The following is a 24,472-nucleotide window of genomic DNA, read 5'->3' on the forward strand; positions in this document are numbered from 1 at the left end:
TCTGACTCAGAGCTCAAATACATTTTTGACGTGGCCCAATCCTCTTCCGTATTGTAGCGCTCAATTGTTACATTGAAAATGCCGGTGTACACCGGAACGGAGCAATGACACGAATAACCCCTGAGTTTCTACAAAATTCAATCAGTGGCGTCATATCTACATCCTTACATCTCTTTTCAATACAGCCTCTGTTGATCAGCGTCCAGGTTGGTAGTTGGGGAGGGAAATAGACAGGTGTTAAATTGCCTTGTAATGTTGTATTGAATGGTACTGCAGATGTAGATATTGTGTATTTTACTAAGTTGTTAAAACTAGTTTTTCTAAGTAATTTAAGTCAGGCTATATTTATTTCTGTTGAGCTGTAGTTCGGTTTCTTCTAATGTGATTTAACTGATAGCTTTTAAAAGCAGCTCCCCAACACTGACAATACTACAACTGTATTGTCAAAGTGCTGTCAGATAAAAGAAACACTAGCTATAAGCAGTATTTAGGCTATTAGCATTGGGGTCTTGTGTACTCACCACACTGCTGGGCTCCCAGTAACACGTAATCTCTGTGGAAAGCCACACCTGCGTATCGTACACAGTCAATATCCTGCGCGTGTACAGCTGTTACAGAAGGTAAGCAAGATATAGAATGTTCAGAACTGTTCGCGTGGGAAATGTAGAAAAGTTTACGAGTTATGACATGTTTGCTTACCCTTCATTGTAAACCACAGACTGTCACAGATATCTGATCGGCATGACGTTATATAGGTCCAATTGGAGGCACTGGACAATATTGTAATTCATGTCGTCACAGTCAGGGATGTAGTGGAGAGTAAATTTAAGTATTTAACGCTCTCAATCAAGCCTTATTTGCTGAATAGAGTTTACCAGGTTTTTAGGCTGATATAAATGTTAATGTCGTAAATAAAGAAGATACAATTTAAACTGATGTAGGCTAATTTCTACCTCGGTGGGGTCTTAAAAGTTAAAGCCAAAAGAATGCGTTTTGGAAATATTGATTTTTACTGGTGGTAGCTTTCTTTACCTCACACACTGGAGGTCATAGGCTATTTACCCTCCTTTCATTTACCACCACATCACTGGGTGTAATGTACGGTCGCCATAGACAATAAACAGAAATACTAGAGGGGTTTTTGAAATCCAAGAATGCCAAGTCAGTTGTGTCCTTGTAGAGAACGTTCTTCTTCCCAAGTTGAAGAGAACAAACTTCTCAAGAATGCAAGAACACAGAACAGGTGTTACGAGTTGAGATGGACTGAAGAACAGATAACATCGGTTTATCCGAACTTCGTCTTCGGCGTTCTTTAATTCTGGAATTGTGCTTCATTCGTTAGATATTATGTCAAAAGCATAGTCCTGCAGAGGGCGGTAGAGTGTCGATAGAAACTCGGTAGAAGCTCCAGCCTACTTTAATACCGTTTGGTAGTCGGAAGCAAAGGCTATTTCCATCGTGCCTGTCTGGCTTAGGACATAAATGGACAAGCGTGCGTGATAAAAATGGGTAAGACAGACTTTTCTTGTAACGTTAAAGACCAGGATACGTTTATTTGCTTCATTCCGTATGAATGTGCCGGTCTTTGTTGACTGTTTTAGACTTCATTGGAGGCCTTGTGTAACGCTCTGGGGCTGTGTGTTCTCCCACCGTCGCTCCTTCATTTGCCTAAACAAGGTTTCTTCTATTAAATTATGTTTGAATCGCTCGTGTAAGTATGACAATGTAGTGGAAGGCTACTCGGTCGACATTACAGTGTACTAGGGCGTGCACGGTCAAATGTTAGTGAACTACTGCTAGTTATGACCACTGTCAAGACAGCCACGATTAAAAAAAAAGTAACGTTACACTTCCAGTCAAACGCTTTCAAAATAAAACGACGAACGTTTATGAATGTAAAATGATACTTGATGATACAATACTTATACTTAAGTAGAAGTAAAAGTAGGCCTACTGTTGAAAAAATCTACTGAACTAAAAGTAAAAAGTATCTAATTGAGAGTAAAAGTTACTGAGTTACTTTTTAGAAAAGAGAACGTTGTTAGCTGTGAGCTTTCCCACTAAATTCTAAAAGGACGAGAGTACAGAGTTCAAACTGTATTGTTTTATTTGGAAATTACACAAAGTGCACAAACAAAGTAAGGCCTCTTCTCACTGTGAATGGCTGCACAGTTGGCTAATTTATGACGGTCTAGTTTCTGATGCGTATCAAAATTTGTACTGGTGTGATTTAAAATGTAGTGAAGTACAATACTTGAGTAAAAACATAAGTAAATTTACTGACTTAAAATGCTTAAAGTACTCAATTACAGTAACATGAGTAATTAGTTACTTCCACCCTTGACAAAGTTAGAGTACAGTCAAAATTACAAAAAGAAAGGGCAAGGCAAAACAATTCATACAATCTAAATACAAGTCAAAATCATATTAAAAAGAGAACAAAGTAAAATGTTCTGTAAGCTCTCCAAGTTCTTGTTTATTTATATAGCCCTTTATCACAAACATGTCTCAAAGGACTTTACAGAGAATGAGCCTAACTAGATCTAACTGATCAACAATCACCTATAGAACAGAATAATACAGGACAAACATCAGGAAAAGCACAAGACGCACAATAGCAGATAAAATGCAGCAGAGAGTGTCCACTAGAGTCCACTCCAAAGTTCACTAGTTCAATACAAACCAGCAGGCAAAACTTATTTAAATCTGGCAAAGCATATTTAAATGTTGACTGAACAAAGTAAAGACAGTCTGCCATAAGCTCCTCCATTGGCGCTTTAAACTCCTAGTGAAGAGGAACTAAGACAGACCAGCTCTTGAACTTCAAATCATTTTGCTGTGAGTTACTTATGTTGCATGTTTTTTTCACTAACGCAAAGTACCAAAGTGACAAATGGTAAATGTTTTTTTCCTACAATGTCCTCACATGGGCTATCAATAGTCATATAGGCCTAGATATAAAGCTGTCAAAAATAAAGACTCAAATGCAAAACTTATACCAGACAATTTGGAATGATGTCTACTATGTTGAAAAATCCATTTCAACTCCTGGCTGTGGGACATTTTGTTCTTATAATCGTCAAGAAAGGGGTTTCCAGGACCAAACCTTTATTTTGAAGGTAGAATTGCCTAATTTCCGGTCTTATACTTTGTCTGAGCAAAAGCTTTAGGAAAGTGATTTCACAACTAATGCTGTGAATGTTCTTCCCCATTTCCATTTCCAGTCTACATTATTTTAGGTAACTTAAAATCAATTGAAACATAATTGCATTTATGCCACTGAATCATTTTAAACACATTCACAAGTCGCACGCAGCTGTGCCAATTGGTGCAAGGCTACATTGCATATAAATATGTAGCTGGCATGTTGCTTGGGCTAAACTGCAGAAAGAGCTGGGCAATAATTCAATCTTATCTTTTATCACCTTTCAGAATCATATTGTAATTAAATATTGATATTGAGTTATCATGATTCTCAACTCTGTTGTCTAAATTAATGATGAAAGGCAAATACTAGGGATGGGACGATTACGATGCACGATATGGGGTTCACAATTCGATACAATCATGATACGATGTAATAGGCTAAATAAAAGTTCAGTGACAACAAAGTATGACTGCAGAATTATGTTTATTTCTGAGCCACAACTCTTTCGAGCAATGGCATTGGCTTCCTAGAATGTACAATTTAAACAAAAATAAAAAAATGTCATTACAAAGTGTAATTTCAATCTAGAGCATGTGAAATTGTGATGGGCAACTACAGCAGAATAAAATGTAGCTAATATCGCGATTCATTTTTCTGCCCCACAATACATATGGTCACATTTTTTGTATTACCATACATTGAATTTCGATATATCGTCCCATCCCTAGCATACAAATACTAATTAATATCTCTCATGAAATGAGATCTGAAACAAATTAGGGAATATTATTTGAAAAGTACAGAGCTTTATTGTACTTTATATTACCATGCAGTTCAGTGCGATGGACATCAATTTGATTATTTAACATGTGATTTTGCATGTTAGCAGATATCGTAAAATAATTGAGACAATTTCTTATGGTTATCGCAGAGGTGTGACCAAGTCAACTTTGCTCGAGTCCTAAGTCAGTCTCAAGTCTTGAGGCACAAGTCTCAAGTCAAGTTCCAAGACTAGATGTAGATTATCAAGTCAAGTCCAAGTCATTAATGCCAAGTCTCAAGTCTAAATGTAGAACACCAAGTCAAGTCAGAAGAAATCAAGAGTCCAGTATCAATTTAATATCTTAAAGAAAACTAAATATCTAGGACTTTTCAATGCAATATGGTTTTAATAGGATAAAAACTTGGTAAGAGCATCATGAGTTTGATTTCTATAATCAGTTTCAACTTCAATACATTCGATCATTCCATACAAATTCAGAAAACAGAATTTAAATTCAGTCGTCTGGTGGAACAAATCTCATCACTTTCAATCTAAGTCATTTACACAAACACAAGATCTCAAGTCAAGACTTTAGAAACCTTTTCAAGTCATCAAAGTACAAGTCAAAGTCAAGTCCCAAGTCACCAGAACCCAAGTCAAGTCCAGTCTCAAGTCTTCTCTTCACGCATCAAGTCAAGTCTCAAGCAGTTAAAACTGTGACTTGAGTTTGACTCGAGTCCCCACCTCAGGGTTATTGTGATATTAATTTTGTCCACATTGCCCAGCCCTAACTGCAGCTGTATATCTTTATCTAACATGTTGGGTGTATCAGGCAGTAGCTGGCTGCCACTTACTGCTGTGTTGAGGAAATATAATTCGTTTTCTGTCTGTTTTCCCACAGCGGCCAGCGATAATGCCACAGCCCAGAGTGAAGCTGGTGGTGACGGGAGATGATTTTGGCTACTGCCCCAGGAGGAACCAGGGCATCGTGGACTGTTTCCAGGCTGGAGGCATTTCCAACGTCTCGCTGTTGGTTAATGCCTCCGCTGCCAAAGATGCAGCAGAACTGGCTAAAAGGTACTGTAGGTGCTAATATGACATCGCTTTAAATTAAAAATGCACCATGGAGTTTGATAGCAGAAAAGTTGTCAGCGATCTAAAACATCAATGGTAAACGTCAGGTTTTGGTGTCAGTCTGTCAGAATCAAAGAGTGAGGGCTTCTTTCTAGAGCAACAATAGCCTCAATAGACCAGAATGCAGTGCAGCCACAAGACATGTTGGCTGAATCCAAATGTGTGGACTACAGACTATGGTTTTATGTAGTCTGACATTAACTGAAGTACTCGGCGTGAATGCATGAGTTTACAAGGGCACAGGGCTGCGAGGCTGCATAAAAGGTGCTAATGGGACGGGTCTACCTGATGTCTTTTATCATCATATCTGTAGTACAACAGTGGGAACTCTCACTAAAGTCTGCAGGGTAGCGGACTCTCTAGAAGACTGCGTAGAGCTCCACAAAAGTCCACGAGAGCCCTTACAGACGTAATGAATTTTGGCAAGAGACAAGTCAGCAAGTCCAGGAACGTCTGGACTTTTGGATTCAGCAGTTGTGTTCTGAGTATACAAGTGATAGCTAGCTGGATATGCCCACCTCTGATTGAAAACAACAAGTTCACGCCTCTTCTCTGGGGGTTGTCAAAAGGCATTCTGGGAAACGTAGGTAATCATTAAACTGAAGTAGAAGTAGACGAGACAGGTTGAGGGAAAGTGGGTACTCCAAAAAAGTAAATTACAATACTTGATCACAAAATAACTCCTGGAATGCACTGAACATTAGTGACACTTATTGATGACAGTTCCTCTTTGCTTGTCAGACATGACATCCCCATCGGCCTCCATGCCAACCTGTCGGAGGGTGTGCCGGTGTGCCAGAGCCTTCGGCAGGGCTCCACCCTCCTCAACCATCAGGGCTTCTTCCGCGGGAAGATGGGCTTCCGTCAGACCCTGCAGAGAGGCCAGCTCAGCATGGCAGAGGTAATGGCGACGGCAGCAGGTCCAAAGCACTGCTGACTTTGTCCATGTTGGCGAAATAGATTTGTGGATGACACTCGTGCAGCCATACTGTATGTGTTCAGTAAGTATAGTTGAAATGCACACAAATCATTCAGATTTGTGTAAAAGTACCATGATAGGATTGAAAATAATACACATAATACATAATATGTGTTTTGATGGCCAAGGAATGCAATAGTGCTAAGGAAAGCATCATAAACTGTCTAATGGTCAGTTCAGCAGATATACGGGAAAACTCATTTGCTGGTGATCAGGGATGCACCATTCAGGTTATCTGGTGCCAATTCTGATTGGCGATTTATTTTTTTATTTTTTTAACAGTGTGATAAGCCAATCACATTTTACCTAGACATTCTATTAACAGCGGCACATCATGTTAAATGTAAATGTAAAACTATTAAAATTCAAATATACCACTGTGTTAAACGTGTGAATAAATGATAGGTCTTATCCAAACATAGTAATTACGTGTTAGTGTGTGCTTGATGACTGAGGTGCTTACTCACCTGTTGCCACTGGTAGCGCATTAACATTTTTCACTGCAGCAGCATAGGATCTGCCATCTGTCCAATATATTAAACTCTGTTGGATACCCAAATTTAAGATGTCCAATTGAATGTATGGTATTCTTTTATTTTCCCCCACGTGGGACACTAGCATTTCACACATTGCTAGTCACATCACTACCGCATTGGCTCATATTATTTACAGCATACATTCGACCGCTTTCCTGATCCAGCAGTTGAAACTAGGGCTGCACGATGTTGACAAATAATCATATTGTGATTTTTTTTGCTCAATATTGCAATTGCAACATTTTTAATGAAAAACTGAAACACTGCATGATGTGTCATTTTTAACATGTGTGGCTTCTTTGGGACAACACACATTTACACCCAGTTACTTTTCAACACAAGACATGATTTAGTTTAGTATTTCAGTCTGTACGTGTACTTGTATTTGAGTAATATTTCAAGTATTTACTTATTTCAGTAGAGTAAGGTTTCTTTTTGCACATAAGAGTAATCAGTGTGATGATGTCTGTCATTTCAGTCAGAAACAACTTCATGAAGTTAAAGCATTATTGTACAAATGGTTATACACTTGTATTTGGCGGTACAGGTTCCCTTATGAATCCAAGCAGCATCTTAAAGATTCAAGGGGGAGTGCAATCATGGTTTTAGGTTGACAATTTTAGAACTAAAGTATCAGTACTTATACTTTAATAAAATACTTAAATAGTCTTTCCACGAGTTTTAATGTCAGCTGTGTTACTTGACGCCTCTCCATCCATGGCATAGGTGTCTTAAATTTTCTGACCATCATGGTTCGAAGCCACAAGGGTTTATGTATGTTGCATTTTGGTGTGACTTGAACACGGTCACTTGTTTTGTGACTCCAAAATCTGCACATACTGAATGTGCCTGAGCACAACAAGAGAAGAAGGAAGTATGACATGCACATTTGTGTTTGGCCAAAGAGAGGCATCAGTTGCATGTATTTCTACAAACTGTGACACAAGCAAACTATAAACCAAACAGTGCTTTATAATTAGATGATGGTTTTCACAGCATTATGAAGATGATGACTCGAACAGTGTGCCTGAGGCCATGCTGTGTATACTGTGAATCAGGTCAGGCAGGTAATTCACAAAGCAGGATCAGCAAGTTAGTCAGTTGTTTAATCATTGGCCGCAAAATGACATGTGTTATCACAAGTATTGGTGTGGATATAATTCAATTCAATATAAAATAGAACTCAATTATTATAAAGTCCCTCTGAGACCATTTAACATAACATCCTATCACCACATTGGTATTCCTTAATAGGAAAAGAAATTTTGTCCTTCAGTTGCCTTTCCCATTATCAGGTGTCAGGTATTTACTCTCTACACACCAAGTCGGTACATGTGTGATAATGGCTACATTTTCATGGTTTTGAGTTGACTCTTGTTCCACTTTTAATATGATTTTTTTTTCTCTGTGCATTTAATTGGTCAAGAGGCGTAACATTTGATCCTTCAGCTGCTTTATCATGAGAGTGGGACTTCTCGATTTACTTCAAAAGTCTAGTGCTCACTCACTGGTCTGTCTGAGAAACTACCTGTATACACTATGGCTACCGATTAGAATGAGATCTCTACGAACCAGTAATCCCTTAAAATAACCTCACATTTTTATTCATTTACATTAATTCACCCCCCTAATTCATGCAAAATCCCCTTAAAATTCATTAAGGGAGGAGATCACATCAAAACTCCTTCAACACTCCCTTAATCTTGACTCCTTACTTTCTAATTTAATGTAAAATTCAGGGAGACAGGAACTTTTCCGTTAATTTCCTCTTAATAACCCTGTAAACCTGCACAAAAGCCTTGAAAAATCCCTTAATTACTAGCGTCTCTGTGAATCACCCCATGAATAAATCCCTTATAAACCCATGAAACTAACCTTACTTTTTAAAGCTATAAAGTTATTTTTAATGGATAATTCATGCTTATGTAATGGAGAAAGTAAGGACATTTCAGGGATAAAATTTAAGGGGTTTGGTTTCGTAGTGGATGGAGGAGATGATGGATGAAAAGTTAAATTCATGCATTCAGGGTTAATTAGTACCAAATGATTTTTGCTCTTGCAACATTCAGTTCTTTATTGTGTGGGTGCCGCATGCACTGTGGTCTCAAGTGTAGCTTGCTAGTGATGAAGTGATGTTTCTCCCTTGCATTAATCTCCCAGCTATGTTTTTCTCTGCAGGTGGAGCTGGAGCTGAGGGCCCAGGTCAGGCTATTTAGGGAACTGACGGGTCACCTGCCCTGCCACATGGACGGCCACCAACACGTCCATGTACTGCCAGGTAACGCACACTAGTGACCATGACAAATGAGCTATTACTTCCTGTAACAGAACATTGTGGTTAATGGTGACTTTAGTCTATTTTTGTTATTTGTACATTTCAAACAAAACACAGAAAGAAGAGACTAAATTATGTTTGGAGTTGATGTAAAACCTGGGTTAGCCCTAACCCTGAGAACTGGGGTGTCTGGGGTAGCTCTCTCTACTGTTAACTATCCAATAAAGACAAAAAATGCCAAAAAATGATCTTTAAAAAAAATGTGAAACTAGCTTAGTTACATGCTTGCCAGCTGTGACCGTCTTAGTAGCATTGCATCCAATCTGACAGAGGCTCCCGTTATGAAAACAGTGAAACTTAAATCTCTACTGAATTAGTTTTAATTAGAAATGCGTAGTTGTCAGAGATGTAAAACTGTCCAGTACTCAGATATAAGATGATTCAGTAATTGAAATTAAATCATAGTATGGTGCTTTGTCTGCAGCTTTTTATTTCGTTTCCCTTTGTAACTCGAGTCTTCTGAGGTAACTTTCATTAACCTACTGTACTTAACTGCCTATTCATCTACCTAATACCTATTGTAGTCACTTATAAATGCTCAGTGCTCAACACCACAACTCAGAATTAAAGTGGAAAGGAAAGCATACAGGTTTTGAGATAAACACATTAAAAAACTCACTAATTAAGATGTGTATTGTGAATGGAAAAATAAAGCTTGTTCATCAAAAACTTCCCCCAGGGGAGCATGACTCCTGATCCCTACTAGCTGGCTACTTTTTGTCTTTGGCTGGCTGGCTACTCAATGTGCCAACGACCTAATTTCCACACGGGGATCAATAAAATGTAATCTTATTTTAAATTAGCTCTCTTCCCAAATGAGCATCTAAGTTGCATTATGGTTCATGTCAGTCTACTGTACATTCATACTGTCATTTCTTCCTCTTGTAATTTCCATTTTGTGCTGGCTGTATTATGTGGCCGGTAAAGTTAAGCCCTGTTGTAGAAAAAATAGAATAATAGATTATCCGGCTTGAACTGATCAAACCTACAGTGGAAAGATCTTCCTGTAAAACCATTATGGTCATGGCTATTTTACATATAAGTGGAAGCACATTTGAACAAAAAGTTTCAGTCATGAGATTTCTGAATTAAATTTGAAATTGTTAAATACATGCAATGGAAAAATCTAAATTCCAATACAACTGCAGTGAAAACTAGCGCCAGCAGGAGCATCATCTGATAATAAAGGTTACTACCACAGGTATTTTATGACAGTTCAACATGGACGTAATGAAAATATTACAGGCTCTTAGACACATCAAATGAGAGATGCTGGGCCTTCTGGCAATAAGGAAAAACAAGCAACTTCAGCGAAAAATCACAACAGAAATGAACACAACTCTCTAATTGTATATAAGTTGTCCTGACTATGCATGACTGTGTGTGTGTGTGTGTGTGTGTGTGTTGCAGAGGTGCGCGAGGTCTTTGCACAGGTGCTGTCTGACCTCCGTATCCCATACACTCGTGTTCCAGTGGAGCCAGGTTTACATAGCTGTCCATGGCTGCCCTCGCATCTCCAAGGCTTCTACACACAGGTAGAGAAGGATGCGCTGGACTCCATCCCCGTGTTCACACGCTACGGAATCAGGTCTGTGTGTGTGAAGTTATACATGTTTTCTATGCAAAGAAACCAGCCAAAAACCAGACTGTGGAATAGGCTTTTGCGATATCCAAAATGTAATATTGCGATACTGCCCCGCCAAAATATTACGATATACGATATATTATATATATATATATATTATCGCAGTGGGGGTTGTTTGTTGTTGGGGGGTTTTTTGTGTTTTTTTGGGGGGGTATTTTATTTTATTTCTTACAAATTACATCAAATTTCTAGGCTATAACAATAATTATTATTATTATTAACAGCCTAGAAATTTGATCTTACTATTCAAGCATTGGAGGAAACAACGGCCATTTGGTGTAAATTGCTCATTCCTGCTGTTTCCAGAAAAACAGGCTGATTCAAGTATAATCATACTTGAAGTAAAAAAAAAAGGGGGTTCCCTTTTTAACTATCCTACCACTAGTAGATTATAGGTTTATTAGTTTAAAAGCTTGTACAATTGTGATCTAAGCAATTCGGTATTGCGGGAAATATTGCGATATTCACAAAATATCACGATATCGGCCCAAGCCTAATACCAGCCAAAATAATTAAATTTTTCATAGAAATGTCACACTACCTATTTTATGAATACAACCAGGTACTGTGTCAAACATTCAATAATGTTAGGCTCATAACCACCCAGGAAGTTTAGACGCTAGCGCTTTGTGTAGAGCAGGGCAACAGGCAGCCAATCAGGTGCCTGTTTGATACAGAGCCATTATTGTCTTTTGATCTGATCGGCTCACCAAAGACAAAGTTTACCAGCTTATCTGGTGCTTGGCAGGTGGTGAGTTCACACCCGGAGCACAACATGGCCATAATATGAGACATAAACACAAGCTGATCCTGTGGCTCTGCAGTAGGGTTGGGCGATAGGACGAATATGTCGGCTATCGGCGATTGGCAGAGTCCATCGCCGGTTGATTTTTTTGGGCGATTTTTGACATTTTATTTTGCTAATTTAATAGTAAATAATTAACCTGTAAAGCGCAATTCAAAGCGTGCGCCAATAGGAACTGGCAGTTGGAGTTGGGCGCCGTTATCCCCGTATTTAAACGACATCATGTCTCCACCCTCTCTATGACAGTTGCCTTTTCACTCCGCTTTCCGTTTAGTACAACCATAAACATAAACACACTTGATTTCCGACGTGATCCGGAGCAAAGAGTATGAAGTTGGCAGTATAGCTGTGAATGTAGCAGTGCAATGTGTGTGTCGCTGCCCGATCTCACAGCGACAGTCAACTTCTAGCCCGTGATGCTAATTTTCGGTATGTTCAACTCAGATCGGGCAGCGACAAACCCATTTCAGATCCAGTTTTTAAGTCGCTAACACTTTAGCATAATCAAATGGGATTTGGCACTAATTAGCGTTGCAGCTAGCGGACTTTTAGATCGCTAACGTTTTTAGCATAAGTCAATGGAGTTGAACATAGCAAAAATTAGCATCACGGCTAGCGGACATTTTCTCTAGTTAGCTAACGTTACATCCTAGAAGTTGACTGTCGCTGTGAGATGTGCGCGACTCACATCTACGGTTGACTCAGATCGGGCAGCGACAGTGTGTACAGTTTAGTTTAGTTTTTTGATTAAAGTGAAGGGGGTTAGCCCCGAAGTTAGCGACAATGGCTAAGCTGACCAGGCTCACTTAAGGTGGACTGACCTTTAAGGTGGACCAGCTATTCTCATTGTAGTCACAATCTCAGCTGCTCGTACACCCGGCGACTATATCGGCAATCGCCGGTTGTTGGGCTGACGGTGGCCGGTAGGAAAATTTTGACATATCGCCCAACCCTACTCTGCAGTGATATTATCAGGCTGGCTCTCATGTCATTTTGGCTCCTGTGATGGCCGTCGGGTTGTAAGTGATACTAATGGATGAGTCATGTATAGCTTTGAATTACACCTTAGGCATCTTGCTAGCCCAGTTGGAGCACTTTTTTTTTGTTTTTTGTTTTTTTTTCTCAAACACTCTCCCTGATGTATAGAACCAGGCAGATGAAGTCCATCATCCAAATGCAAGGCTGACAAGTTTAGTCCAGATTTTACATGGTACAGGTTAAAGCAGTTCTGACTGAGGTCCAGCCATCCCCAGTGGTTCTTTAGAGAGTCCCCAGAGAACGAGGAGCACTTTATTATCACTATCATTTCACTCTGCAACATCCAGTGCTACATTGGATCATCTCTCAGTTAAGTATTTACCAGGAAAAAGTACCAATCTACTTGGGAGTCTGTGACCAAATGTTTCTATTTGGGTGTAGCCTGCATTGCCATCAAAATTACATCTCCAAAAATTTGCCTTGTCTGTTTTACAAATTTTTGCGTTTTTCTGTTTTACAAATTTAGAAGTTCTCCAGATGAACAAAAGTGCAGTCCTATGACATCAAATTGCACAGCCTGAGATTGTTGTGAGAAACATTTATGGACAGTCATGTTCCTACACCAATGTTAACCATCTTCAGTTTTTTTCCACCTAATGCTAGATGAGGTACGGATATGGGAATACGTTTGTCCATAAAATTTTATTGCCATGCAACTCAGTGATGTCAAAGTACATCATTGCTTTATTCATATTCCTGTGCACTGTAATGAGTAGACCTACATCAGCCTGCACAATTTCTGCATATGAGTCAGTAAATACTGTATGTCTGGACACATTTTCAATACATAATCCTACCTCCATCTGTAAATGTGGTCTGATAATGAGAACAGAGCAATGCGCTTTGCACATTGCCATTTTTCTGTACATATGGTTCCCCCGACCATGGTTGAGAACCACTGGTCTAGATCTAAACCCTGATCAAAATGTTACCCTTTCCCTAGGTGGCCAGACTTCTACCTAGGACTGACCACCATGGGCCACAACATGTCCATCACCAACCTGAAAAGAGCCCTCAGCCATGCTATGGCAGCAGGTCCTTCAGCCACTACCTCCAGCAGCGCATCCACATCCGATCAGCCTGTTGTCACTGCAGAGCTGATGGTCCACCCGGGTTACCCAAGTCAACCCCAGGAAGGCGGCTGTGGAGAGGGACCCGACGACTTCTCACAGTCAGCCGACAGGCAACATGAGCTGACCGTCCTGAGAGACCCGTCACTCCTGGCCCTCTACAGCCAGGAGAGAGTGCAGCTTTGTGCTTTTAAGGACCTTTGACCAACCTTATACATAGGTCTGTACCTATACTTTGCAGTTGTAGCACAAACCTCCTACATCTGGCACCATCGTGGAGGTCCATTGGAGAATTGGCTGAGCACAAAATGTCTAAATAACAACCAGGCTAGAAAAAAAAGATAGCATATGGCATAGGTGTACCATCATGAGTGGTCTGATAAGTTTTTTTTTATTTTTTCAAAATGTGTACTTTCCAAATACTGGGACACAGTAAACTGTCTTGCCTTTAGCCCTAGTCTCCAAAACACTCTAGAAGAGTCAGCTCAACTAACCTGAACAAACTGTTGGTTTTTGGCTTTGTTAGCTAGCTAACTAGCCAGCAGGCTTTAGCAAAGTTAACATGTAACTACTAGCCACTACTAACACAAACTACTAGAAGCGTTGGCTAGTGTGTAAATCAAATGTGATTTGCTGACATTATCTAAAGCTGACATTATCTAAACACAAAATCGATCAGACGTATCACTGATGAAATGATCAGTTCACACTCAAAAACAGCACAGACTTAAACCATGTCTATTCAGTTCTGTTGAGACAGCTGGTTGTATTTCTAAAATTACAACTTGGCTGTTTACAGCCGTTGAAGCCAAGAGGACCTCCAACATGGCCGCTAGAAGGTGTGTTACATCTGAAAGCCCTCCAGAAGCCCTACAGAATTGTAGTGGGATATTCAGGCCTAGCCTACTAGCTCCCTATTGCTGCTACTTTACAATAGTGAAACTCTAGCCATGTCCGCATCAACGCACATGCTATGTTAGTAAGATGCTCCTCCATTGTCTCAGGTTGTCTTCTCCTTATCACCGACTTCTGTGGGACAATTGGTGGGACAATTACTTCCTTCCTTGAACCATCTCTAACACCCGGATCAAATTAATCATCACAATGAACGAGCAGCTTTACTTTTTAAATGCATTTCATATTACTGGCATTTGGCACACTGCTCGCACAGCTGAGAAATTAGCAAACTGATAATGAGGTAAAATTGGTATCCAAACATTTTCAAGCGATACCTTGCCCCAGACATAAGTTCTAGTGACACCTTTTCAGAGTACAACATGCACAGCAAGAATTTTACAATCTGCTGGGTGCTTTTTTTTCTACTGAGGTATGTAACTAGTTATCTAATTTCTAAGTAGTCACATTTTTTTCATTGCTAAAATACCACCACTACTATATTCTCATTTTAGCAGCCCTGCTATATCTGTATTCATGTTTAAAATGTACGTCTAAGCAATATAGTGACCAGTACTGGGTTCAGATCCCCCATATTGCTTAGACTGATCCAAGTCTTTCAAGCTCATACAGTAGCTTGTTCCGTTACCTATGACAAATTGTAAATCTTTAAATACTGGAAAGGATTATGTGGCTGTATTTTCTGGAATCGTATGATGTCTCAAAATGTTTCAATGCAGGAGCTTGGGGTTTTCTATGTATGAGACCTCCTTTACTTCATGAAGGTTGATTTTCCAATTATCTCAGGTCATTGTAGCTAACCAAGCACAATTAGCACTTAATCTGAAGTTACCTGCCAAAATGGTGTGTCCCAAAGTGGATGCTCCAGTATATTTTAAAACCCTTTTAACAATATGTATGTTATATTTGTGCATGTTGTCTGGGTCTTAAAAAGACATTTTTCGAAATCTTTATATTTTTCTTAAAATTTGTCTTAAAACACTATTTATGCAATGGTATACTTGGAATGTTGTAAAGATTAAGCATAACTCAATGGCTAGCAAATCCAAAACTGCAAGCTAATATGTAGTAAATAAACGTCAACGTGATGTCTAATGCTTGCATTCCTGAGTCATCTTATTTTTGAAAACAGTTTGCACAGCACGGCAATTCGTAACAATTGCTACCGCTTGATATAATGTATAGGCATAATGATATCTGAATGAGGATCTATAATCAGCAATTGAGCCTCCACAACACACAGCTCTACAGAGACAGATGGACCATACTGCATCCTGAGTCTATTTCTGCTATGAATGAGATCCAGATTACGTGAAGTGCTGCAGTGAGTTGAGCTGTGGCGATGGAAAAGTACAGTAATCAGCAGGTATTATCTCCTAGGCCTCTCCCAGCAGGCAAACCAGGAAGTCCACTACACTTCACCAAGACAAGTTTATAAGGAACAGACCGGACATTTAAAACACCCACTGTTGACTTGTTCATACTCGACTGTTTGTTGTGAAGCAGTTCCCTCTATTATGTGCAAGGTCAATAAAGGCCTGGCCAGTAGGATTAAACCGTGGCTCTGTAACAATCTGTAGCGCCTGTACTCTCTAGTAGTTGTAAATTGTTTGAATTAATATAAACACTTTAGTGTTACACGGTTAAAAGGCATGATAAGCATATTGTGAGTGCACATTTATTTTAATCAGAGCATGATATAATAAACTATGCAAAAAATGTAGGGGGTTTACTTAAAAATATGGAGTACCTGTATAATTAATGACATTAAATTGAATGTGCTTTTCTGAAAAGTCTATCACTGCTTCTAGTGGGCTTATAATCTGTTTATAATACATCACAGAGAACTTCAAGTAGTGTTACCGAATTCATTGAAGTTTGAAATTTGGTTGTTAGCTCAAATAAAGTCCATTCTGTTTAGATTATTTTCTGACTCTGGGAATTCCATTTTAAAAGCTTATTCTATTCAACGGCCTTGTAAATGTACTCACTGCTATACTCTAGTTTAATATGCTGAAAAATGGCTCACACAGATGGTAATATGCACTCCTCTCATATGTGAAGTATATTGGCCTTGCAAATGTTTTTACTTATGCACCCCCTAGTGGCAAGAGCCTTGCCCAATCATCAAAAGCAAAGTAAAACACAAGCACCACCACACATCCACTGCACCACCAGGCAGACAGTGAGGCCAAATGGTTAGCCATCTTTATTATGAAACAATATTGGGACCAGATCATATAGCTGTTACACGTGGGTTTTTGGCCGCTCCAGTCCCTTTCCATGTCCTGACACATCCCTGGACAGCCAGCCCTCTCCCAGCTGCCTTCAAGGTGCTTGGTTCAAGGACCACCTCTGGGAGCTTCTCTTCTTTCCAGCTTACTGGATCCTTCTCCAGCTTCCCCCCCTGACAGTTAGGTCCCTTTCGGCAGGGCAGCTGACTAGTCTATCTGCCGCTGGTTTATGTCTTAGTGTGGTAAAGGGCTCTGTTATACGATGTGTTTTATGTGCTACAGGGAGATATATTGGGGTGCCCAATTGTGGGAGAAGCAGCATGCGTGGAAGGCTTAAATTAAACCAAATAGGGTCTTCCCACTTTGCCGGGTTTATGTGCCAAGTGCCAATCAAAATAATTTAAAGTGAAGAAAGCTAAAAAGGGGTTAAAGGAAACAGAAAATCATAATTCCTACTTCTCATGCAAAAAACGGTCTTTTAACACTATGGGCTGAGACATGGTATAACTGATCTCCATTGCAAAAACCCACTAAAGTACGTCTCAGAATGCTCAGGGACAGTGCCGTTCAATTTGGCACAAGAAACTAAAGTCTTCTAAAGATATAGGGCCCTCCGTTTTCTACTCTATATGTTTGGAGTGTTGGGGAACGTTCAAACCGATCTCTTCACCTAATCGCGCGAGAAAAAAACCTTCCTTGTTTCACTTTTTAGACGATGTAATGCATAACAGTAGGTGTCATATATAGGCTCTATACGCTGCCATTTTGTGTTTGTTTCTGCTCAGTGGGTTACAAACTGGGGGGGAAGGAGATGTGAGAGGGCTTGTTCCACAGAATACAGTGCAAGTCCAGAAGCAGAGCGGAGGTCAATAAGGAAAACATTTCAGCACACACCTCCAGGTCCTAGCTACATCTTCTGTTGGCTGTTAGTTTGCTGTAATAAGACATTTTCTTTTTATCGAGCATGACAGACCATTGATGATGGGGCCAAAAAAAAGGATAACCAACCACAAGTTTTCCTGCTCTGCGAAAAATAAAATCTCTCTGAAAAATTAGGTCTAAGTGAGAGGCCTACTAAACTCAATAATTGTTTAGGAAAAGCAAACAGAAGATTAATACATTACTTGAGTATTTCCATCTCTAACTCTTTTAGTTCTCCATCTGAACGTGATGTTTCCTTAACTTTTTTTTCCTTTTCCATTTTTTTTTCTTTTTTTAATTTAAGAAAAAGAGTAGAAAGTTAGTAATGGCCTGGAGCTCTATGGCCAAGAGGAGGAGGAGGAAGAGGAGGAAGCTGTCCGATCCACAGAGAGTCCTGGAAGGGGAGGAAGGCTGAGGCTGCCACTGCCTGGCTTCAGCTGGGCTGCTCCTGGGCTGCTGGGAGGACCAGTGCGGGAGGAGGGGAGGGGGTGGAGTGGTTGGGGGGGGGGTGGGGTGGGGGGGGGGGGAGTGAGCGAGGGTGAGGGGGTGGGGGTGGGGTGGAGGGGGGCTGGGTGGGGGTGGAGGGGGGCTGGGGTGGAGGGGGTGGAGGGGGGCTGGGGTGGAGAGGGTATAGGTAGAGCGAGAAGGCAGGAGGAAGATCGATATTTGGTTGGGCGGGTGAGATAGGAGAGAGGGAGAGAGAGAGAGAGAGGGCTACACGCTCGTCAGGTGATCAGTCCATTGGCCGCTTTTCACCGTGTTTCTTTGTAAACTCCTCAGCATTCTTAAAGAATTTTTTACGGTCCTTTGAGTATTCTTCTGCTAGGTCTGCCCTCAGAGGATGCTCCGGCTGAGGGTCGTTCACCAGCGCAATGAGGGACTGAATTACTGCAAGAAACACACACACACAAAGGCAAAGACTAAACAACTCTGGAAATAATGAGCCGCAACTGCAACAGAACTGACACCAATCTCAGTCAGAGCTGCTTCTCCGCAGGGGATCTGCAGGTTTCAGAAAGACAAACTTAAGTCTCTGTAAGACCTTCTTAGTGCTACCTTGAATTGAATTTGAGATCAATTCAACAACCAAAATAAAGAAGCAAAGCTGTCAAAACCAGCCTATTTCTGATTGAACATAGCTACTGGAAGTTGTCAAACTATAAGTAAAAGGGACACAGGAAATTAAATCCAACTGTGCGTTGTAAATGTGATAGGTTGCATATTATACTACTAACCCTGTTTTGTATTAATCTAAGAGTGGCCATGCAGCACAAAGAAACCTACATGGTGGAAAAAGATCTCTAACTGCTGGATTTAAGACATTTTACAACTTTTTACATTTAAAAGACATTTTACATTTACTTTTAAAAGATTGTTAATTTTAGATCAATGAAAAGGAAAGAGTATAGACACTGGGCTGTAATCAATGATATTGTCAATTTAAAGTCATAAATCCCATCTATCAGAGAGACATTCATCTGTTCTAATTACCAGTCAATCATGTCAGACAGATAATTAACCACTGGGCGATGTTTCAATGGAGTTAATCAAGAAGCAGGAGTTAAGAAGGTATGGAATTCACATTCCATGAATATCATGGATTTAGACTAAAAATCCTGACTTGACACACCACAACAGTGTAGTCTTTGCCTTTCAGTATTCACTCACTGAGGTCATGTAATTTAAAGGATGCACCAAAGATGAGAAATTTGTCATAATTGGCAAAAATTTCAAGAAGTCTCTATGGATCTCATGGTTGAAATTTGACGGGTCAAATTTGAGTATTTGTCGACAGAAAAACATTAAAATTACTTTATACCAGGTTGAACCATGGAATGGAAATATTGCAAGAAATGCAGAAATTCAACTGTGTTACTGAGGGTTATTACTGACAGACACATACTAATGTGAGGCTTAATATCAAAAGTGAAAGTCTAGCATCAGTCATAGAGCCAACTCGGCTACAAAGGCCCTCAGTCACACTAACACACCCACCTTGGTCAGTTTTGGTGGCGGGCTTCCAGTTCTCTGCACTGATAACGGGCAGGCACACCTGCCCCTTCTCATCGATGTTGGGGTGATAGATCTTTGTCTTGAATGTGATCTTGGGAGGCTTGAAGGGGTACTCGGCGGGAAAAATGATTTCGATCCTGAACGCACCCTTGTCATAAGGAGGGTTGTCCTGGAAAGGAGGGCGGTGGTTAGCATGAGGAACTATGGGTATATAGAAGGGCACATTGTTAAGAGTGGTAAAGCAATAAATGGTTAACAACCCAAAGGTAACTTACAGGAACAATGAGCCCTTGCCATGTCAATATGTTTGATTCATCAACTTGAATGTTTCTGAAGTTTTTCATTCCAGACTTGCGAATCTCTTCAAGTTCCTGAGAGAGAAAGGGGTGACAATGTATATTACAGAGGTGACAAAGTCCAGGTTGGGACAAGGGTAGTGTAATACCGGCCTTACAGCTGTGTTGGCAAAGTAAGCGAGCAGGGAAGCCCCGGACTGGCCCGAGAATAACCTGTTCTCCTTCTTCCGCCTAGCTGCTCTTACTTTCGCTTTTGGTGAACTCATCGCCGCTAATGTTAAGCGCCACGAACAGATGGCAATAAACTTCCAAAATACTCATTAGCTGACAAACTAGCTCGTTACATTACTAATGTTGCTATCTTACTGGAAGGAGTGGGGAAAGCTGCAGGTTTGCAGGCGACATAATACCGTTATTCGATGAGATAACGGTATTCAACAGCTACCGTAAAGATCTTAATAGGATACGGTGTCACATTTTGATAATCAACACTTTATAAAACGCCAATTAGCTGAGCACTGGGCGTTTAACATTTAGTACAGCTTCTAATGTTAGGTGCTGATTCACATGATAAGTTCATCCCCACCCACCCCGAAATGACGAACTCCACTCCGTCCGTCCGAAACCAGCTAGTTTAGTTGACGGCGGCTAGCTAGCTGTAATGCAGCTAACATCTAAGGTTAGCTGGTTAGCTAAGTACCTTATGCCATGGAAATGCGACTGTAAAGTTCACGGTCTCATGTTAGCTAGCTGTTACCTTACTCCGTCGGCCATACCGTCGCTAAGTCAGCAGTCTGAGGGCTAGTGTTGTCTAGCTAACAGAAAATTACTTCCTTGATCGTCTTCAGAAGCCTGAGACTGGACTCTCTCTGGCCTAATTTGCCGGTGCTTCGCTGCCAAATATTTGGTTAGCTTGGTAGCTAGTAGTGAGGAGTGACTTCTCGCTTTTAGCTGGATTACTACTAAACAAACATACAAGAAATGTGTCTCCAGACTATATCATATCTCTAATATGAGATTAACTGAAGACCATGTAAGTCCTCTAGCCACTCATTTGTCTTCCCATGTTACTAGAGACATGAAAATAAGGAGATCGGGAGATTTACCTTGTGCAGCCTCCTGCTCGCCGCCATCTTGAAACTACTGTGTGTTCCCAGAATACACAGCGCGGCGACTAGCTTACGTTCTCCTGCTAGCAGCTCCATAAAAACTAAACATACAGGTTTAAAATATATATTTTGACCATTCAGGTTTAAACGCACAAGTTTTAACAGGTTAAAACATACGGGTCAGCAGGTCAAACAGGTTCAAACAGTTCAAATATATAGGTTTAAATATACAAATTTATAACGTTTTTAACAGGTTTCTTAGTAATCAGTCATATGCATAAAGTTAAACTCTGAACAAGCTTAATTGTCTGTATTTGGCATCTAAATTGACACAGATGAAAGAAACTTTGGATCTGAACTTCAGTTATCCCAATCAATCAATACTTCACTTTCATTAATTCCTTTTCCATTTTCTATGCCTATCACTCATTTTTTGTCTGTGCGTATTCATTGCCAGACTATCGTGTTTTGAAGAAAGCGCTGTCCCTATACAGCAAGCAAATTTGTAAAGTAGCTGGCCTACTTAGCAATTCTCAATATAGCACACTCAAAATATAGCACACACTGATGATCATTTTTTTTATCATCAATTATTATTATTATCTCTAAAACTATCTAACTGCTGACACACGTTCAGCTAGAGACTCTGTTCCAATATTAAAATGTTCAGGTATGGAGATACAGTTGTATCCAAATTTTTTGCTACTCTTCAACAGTTGAGTTTTTTTTATTATTTCATTATGGCGTAGACCAATATGTCAGTTCGATATCCTATTTGGCCAATATTTGCCTTTCATTAAAACTCAGTGATGATAATTTGTTTGATTAGGCTACCTCGTAGAATCAACCAATACTGTACTGGCTGTCTATGGGAAGCCCTTCCTAAATTGATTATAATGCGACATTTTGAAAGGATTCAACACAAGTATATTAGTAGCCTAGCAGTAGTGGTAGTAGTGGTAGTATTATCCTGGGCTTTTTCACCCTGAGAAGAATAGAAGGAAACAATACATTTTCTGGACATTTTTGGCATCAAAATGGTCGCACTAAGCTATCCACCTGGACCATGGAGTCAGGTTATACCAAGTGGCAGATTACTATGGTTGGCGACACTCTCCATAGATTGCTATTGAAATTTTTGACCGGGTAGGACAAAATTCTGCTAACTATCCAACTAATGTCAGCCAACACCTGCGGCGAGCGCCGCTAGCTATAGCATACTAGCCTACCCAAAGAGCTTACACTGAAAAAAAAATTTGGCCAACCTGACGGCCTGTGCTAGCGGCACACACTGTAGGTTTACTGTCAAGTCGCAATATTTACATTATCATAAGTGATATTGCCTAATTTTAATACAAAAGTTACAATCATTGGTGGGAGGTGTTCAGATGCACAATGAAAAATTGGCAGTCCTTTGATGATCTTATTTTAATTCAATTTTTTTGAATCATAGTCAACAGGTATAAATACTGTATGTAAAAAAAAGTCAACAGGTAATGGGTAAAATAGTCCTAACTTAACATGTCTAGCCCTTGAAATATTTTTTGAATCATACTCGACAGATCTGACCTGAACTTTTCACGTCAGATCAGACCAATTTCAGACCAGCTGTTTTTCAATTATAGATTTTACAACGGTGCTATAGGGAAAATGGCCTTGCTGCAAAATTAGCTATTGGCCAGCTGTGATATTGCAACTACATTACCAGAATGATGTATCATTGTTTTCATCTTTTAGATTTATTTTTGTAATAAAGCATTGTTTTTTACTCCAGCCTGCCTCCTCTGTAAACTGAGAAAAAGCTAGTGAGCTCCTAGGACTCTATATCCTACAGTAGATGTATACATTTACAACAGAGTTATCAGCATGATGATAAATGTTCACATTTCCCAAGGTAAATAATGTGGAAAACGCTAGTCACAATAGCAAGGCTCTCACAGTCCTCGAGTGCCCTGATTGTGCATGACCGAAAAGCCTTAACAATTTTTTGGCCTCATGGACATAGGTTACAGTAGATTATTTAAAATCACAGGCCTAATAGAGAGACATGCCTTGCGCATCCACGTATTTTTACCCATAAATGGAAATGACTTGTGTACAGGGTTCGTACGAGCATTAAAAACCTGGAAAAGTCAGTGAATGTCAAAATGACAATTTCCAGGCCTGAAAAAGTTATGGAAAATAATAATTCATATGTTATTGAAAGGTCATGGAAATTTGATTTGAACCTAATTCCCTACATTTCATAAACTCTACAGTTAAGATTGGTAAACATAAAAATGGGGGGATAATAGGGGGATTTCCCCCAACCAATCACTAGTGACTGACGTATCCAGCCACTCGTTTTTGATAAAAAATTGTTTTTGCAAAGACAATATGTTGGTTAAGGGGGTGATTTCGAAACCCCAATGAAAAAACGTTGCACGAATGGTTCAAACTTTAGTCCTCGCTCAACAAAATCTGAAGAGTGAATGCTCCTCTCTCGATCTCTGCACATTCGGTCTTGCTCCTGATTTTAACCCATTTAAACCCAAATGTTTCCCATGTAAGCTAATACATTAATTTTACTCCTTGGATAGCTGCCCCATGACACAAACTGTATGCCTTTTGTAATTTTTTTTTTTTTTAAGTTTGTGAAAATATGCACTTTATTCTTGGTCACAACTGTGACCGGTGGGAAACAGTCAAAGATTGCATCAATTGATCAATTAGAGCCAATTACATGTTTAAAACCATAATGTAACCTACATTTAGTTTTGTTTTACCAACAAACCATAGTGAAGAAAGGAAAATATACACACCATTCATGTTCACCTAACATATAACTTTTATATGTTACATATTTTTTGTTACATTTAGTGTAACAGTGTTTTGAAATTAGTGCAAAATGAACTTAGTTAGGAGGACTAAACTGAGCAAACTGAGTTCACATGAACGATAACAGATGTCAGTTAAAACATGAAAATGTTTTTTATTTTTTTATTTTATTTGAATTTTATTTGATAGGGACGATGCAATTTAACATAGTTCCAATACAGAGCATGAAACTGATGTGCTGCACAGAGAGTTTATAGCTATTGCTAATTTTCAACTCTTGTCCCTAGTTGGGCTTTTACATGTACAGTGTAATTAAAATATACAGCTTTCAGTATCATAAAACCACAATACACTACAGATATGGAAATACAATAAAATACACATACCACAATACACATACCACAATACACCAATACACATACACCATACACCAATAGTAATTTAGAGTACAATTAGCTAAAAATGAGTACAGCTCTGGTTTGCTTTTAGCCAGCACTTAACCTTTGTTGTAAAAGATTTTATATCTGGAATTAATTTGATTTCAGTTGGTAATGTGTTCCAGAGTTGACAGCCCTTTATGGAGAAAACTGATTGTCCAAATTTAGATCTCCAATGTGGTATTTTACAGTTGCCATTCACCATGCTCCTAGTTACTCTCTTACATATGTAACATGTAAGATCACAAATAACATTGTAACATTTATCAGCCATTTT

General features: G+C 39.6%; 2 protein-coding genes across 5 annotated transcripts; one reads left to right on the forward strand and one right to left on the reverse strand.

Annotated features, from left to right (window-relative positions):
- The first annotated feature begins 95 nt into the window (after positions 1 to 95).
- Positions 96 to 13,787, forward strand: ydjc (YdjC chitooligosaccharide deacetylase homolog). Of its 4 annotated transcripts, none has more exons than XM_071915194.2 (6): positions 96 to 210; positions 4,813 to 4,988; positions 5,787 to 5,946; positions 8,739 to 8,838; positions 10,306 to 10,483; positions 13,327 to 13,787. In XM_071915194.2, the coding sequence occupies exons 2-6, from the start codon at positions 4,825 to 4,827 to the stop codon at positions 13,655 to 13,657; spliced, it is 933 nt and encodes a 310-aa protein (XP_071771295.1). In that variant the 5' UTR covers positions 96 to 210; positions 4,813 to 4,824; the 3' UTR covers positions 13,658 to 13,787. The 4 variants fall into 4 exon arrangements, with proteins under 4 accessions (XP_071771295.1, XP_071771293.1, XP_071771294.1 ...); XM_071915192.2 differs by having other exon boundaries at positions 102 to 206; XM_071915193.2 differs by lacking the exon at positions 96 to 210 and adding an exon at positions 1,434 to 1,509.
- Positions 13,788 to 16,549: 2,762 nt separating this feature from the next.
- On the reverse strand, positions 16,550 to 21,004 carry ube2l3b (ubiquitin-conjugating enzyme E2L 3b). Its single transcript, XM_071915190.2, has 4 exons — positions 20,939 to 21,004; positions 19,812 to 19,907; positions 19,519 to 19,705; positions 16,550 to 18,411 (listed from the first exon to the last, which is right to left on the reverse strand). Exons 1-4 carry the CDS (start codon positions 20,963 to 20,965, stop codon positions 18,257 to 18,259), a joined length of 465 nt encoding a protein of 154 aa, XP_071771291.1. The 5' UTR covers positions 20,966 to 21,004; the 3' UTR covers positions 16,550 to 18,256.
- Positions 21,005 to 24,472: the final 3,468 nt, after the last annotated feature.

Source organism: Centroberyx gerrardi, chromosome 8, assembly GCF_048128805.1.
Source record: "Centroberyx gerrardi isolate f3 chromosome 8, fCenGer3.hap1.cur.20231027, whole genome shotgun sequence".
Classification (NCBI taxonomy): Eukaryota; Metazoa; Chordata; class Actinopteri; order Beryciformes; family Berycidae; genus Centroberyx; species Centroberyx gerrardi.

Bases quoted from the DNA above. Each gene is read 5' to 3' on its own strand.
- ube2l3b (XM_071915190.2), bottom strand. From the start codon at position 20,965: ATGGCGGCGAGCAGGAGGCTGCACAAG. The intron at 19,908-20,938 runs GTAAATCTCCCG...TTTCTCTCTCAG, and splicing joins CGAGCAGGAGGCTGCACAAG to GAACTTGAAGAGATTCGCAA. The intron at 18,412-19,518 runs GTGGGTGTGTTA...TGTTTCTTGCAG, and splicing joins CGCCACCAAAACTGACCAAG to TAATTCAGTCCCTCATTGCG.
- ydjc (XM_071915192.2), top strand. From the start codon at position 105: ATGACACGAATAACCCCTGAGTTTCTACAAAATTCAATCAGTGGCGTC. The intron at 207-4,812 runs GTTGGTAGTTGG...GTTTTCCCACAG, and splicing joins CTCTGTTGATCAGCGTCCAG to CGGCCAGCGATAATGCCACA. The intron at 5,947-8,738 runs GTAATGGCGACG...TTTTCTCTGCAG, and splicing joins GCCAGCTCAGCATGGCAGAG to GTGGAGCTGGAGCTGAGGGC.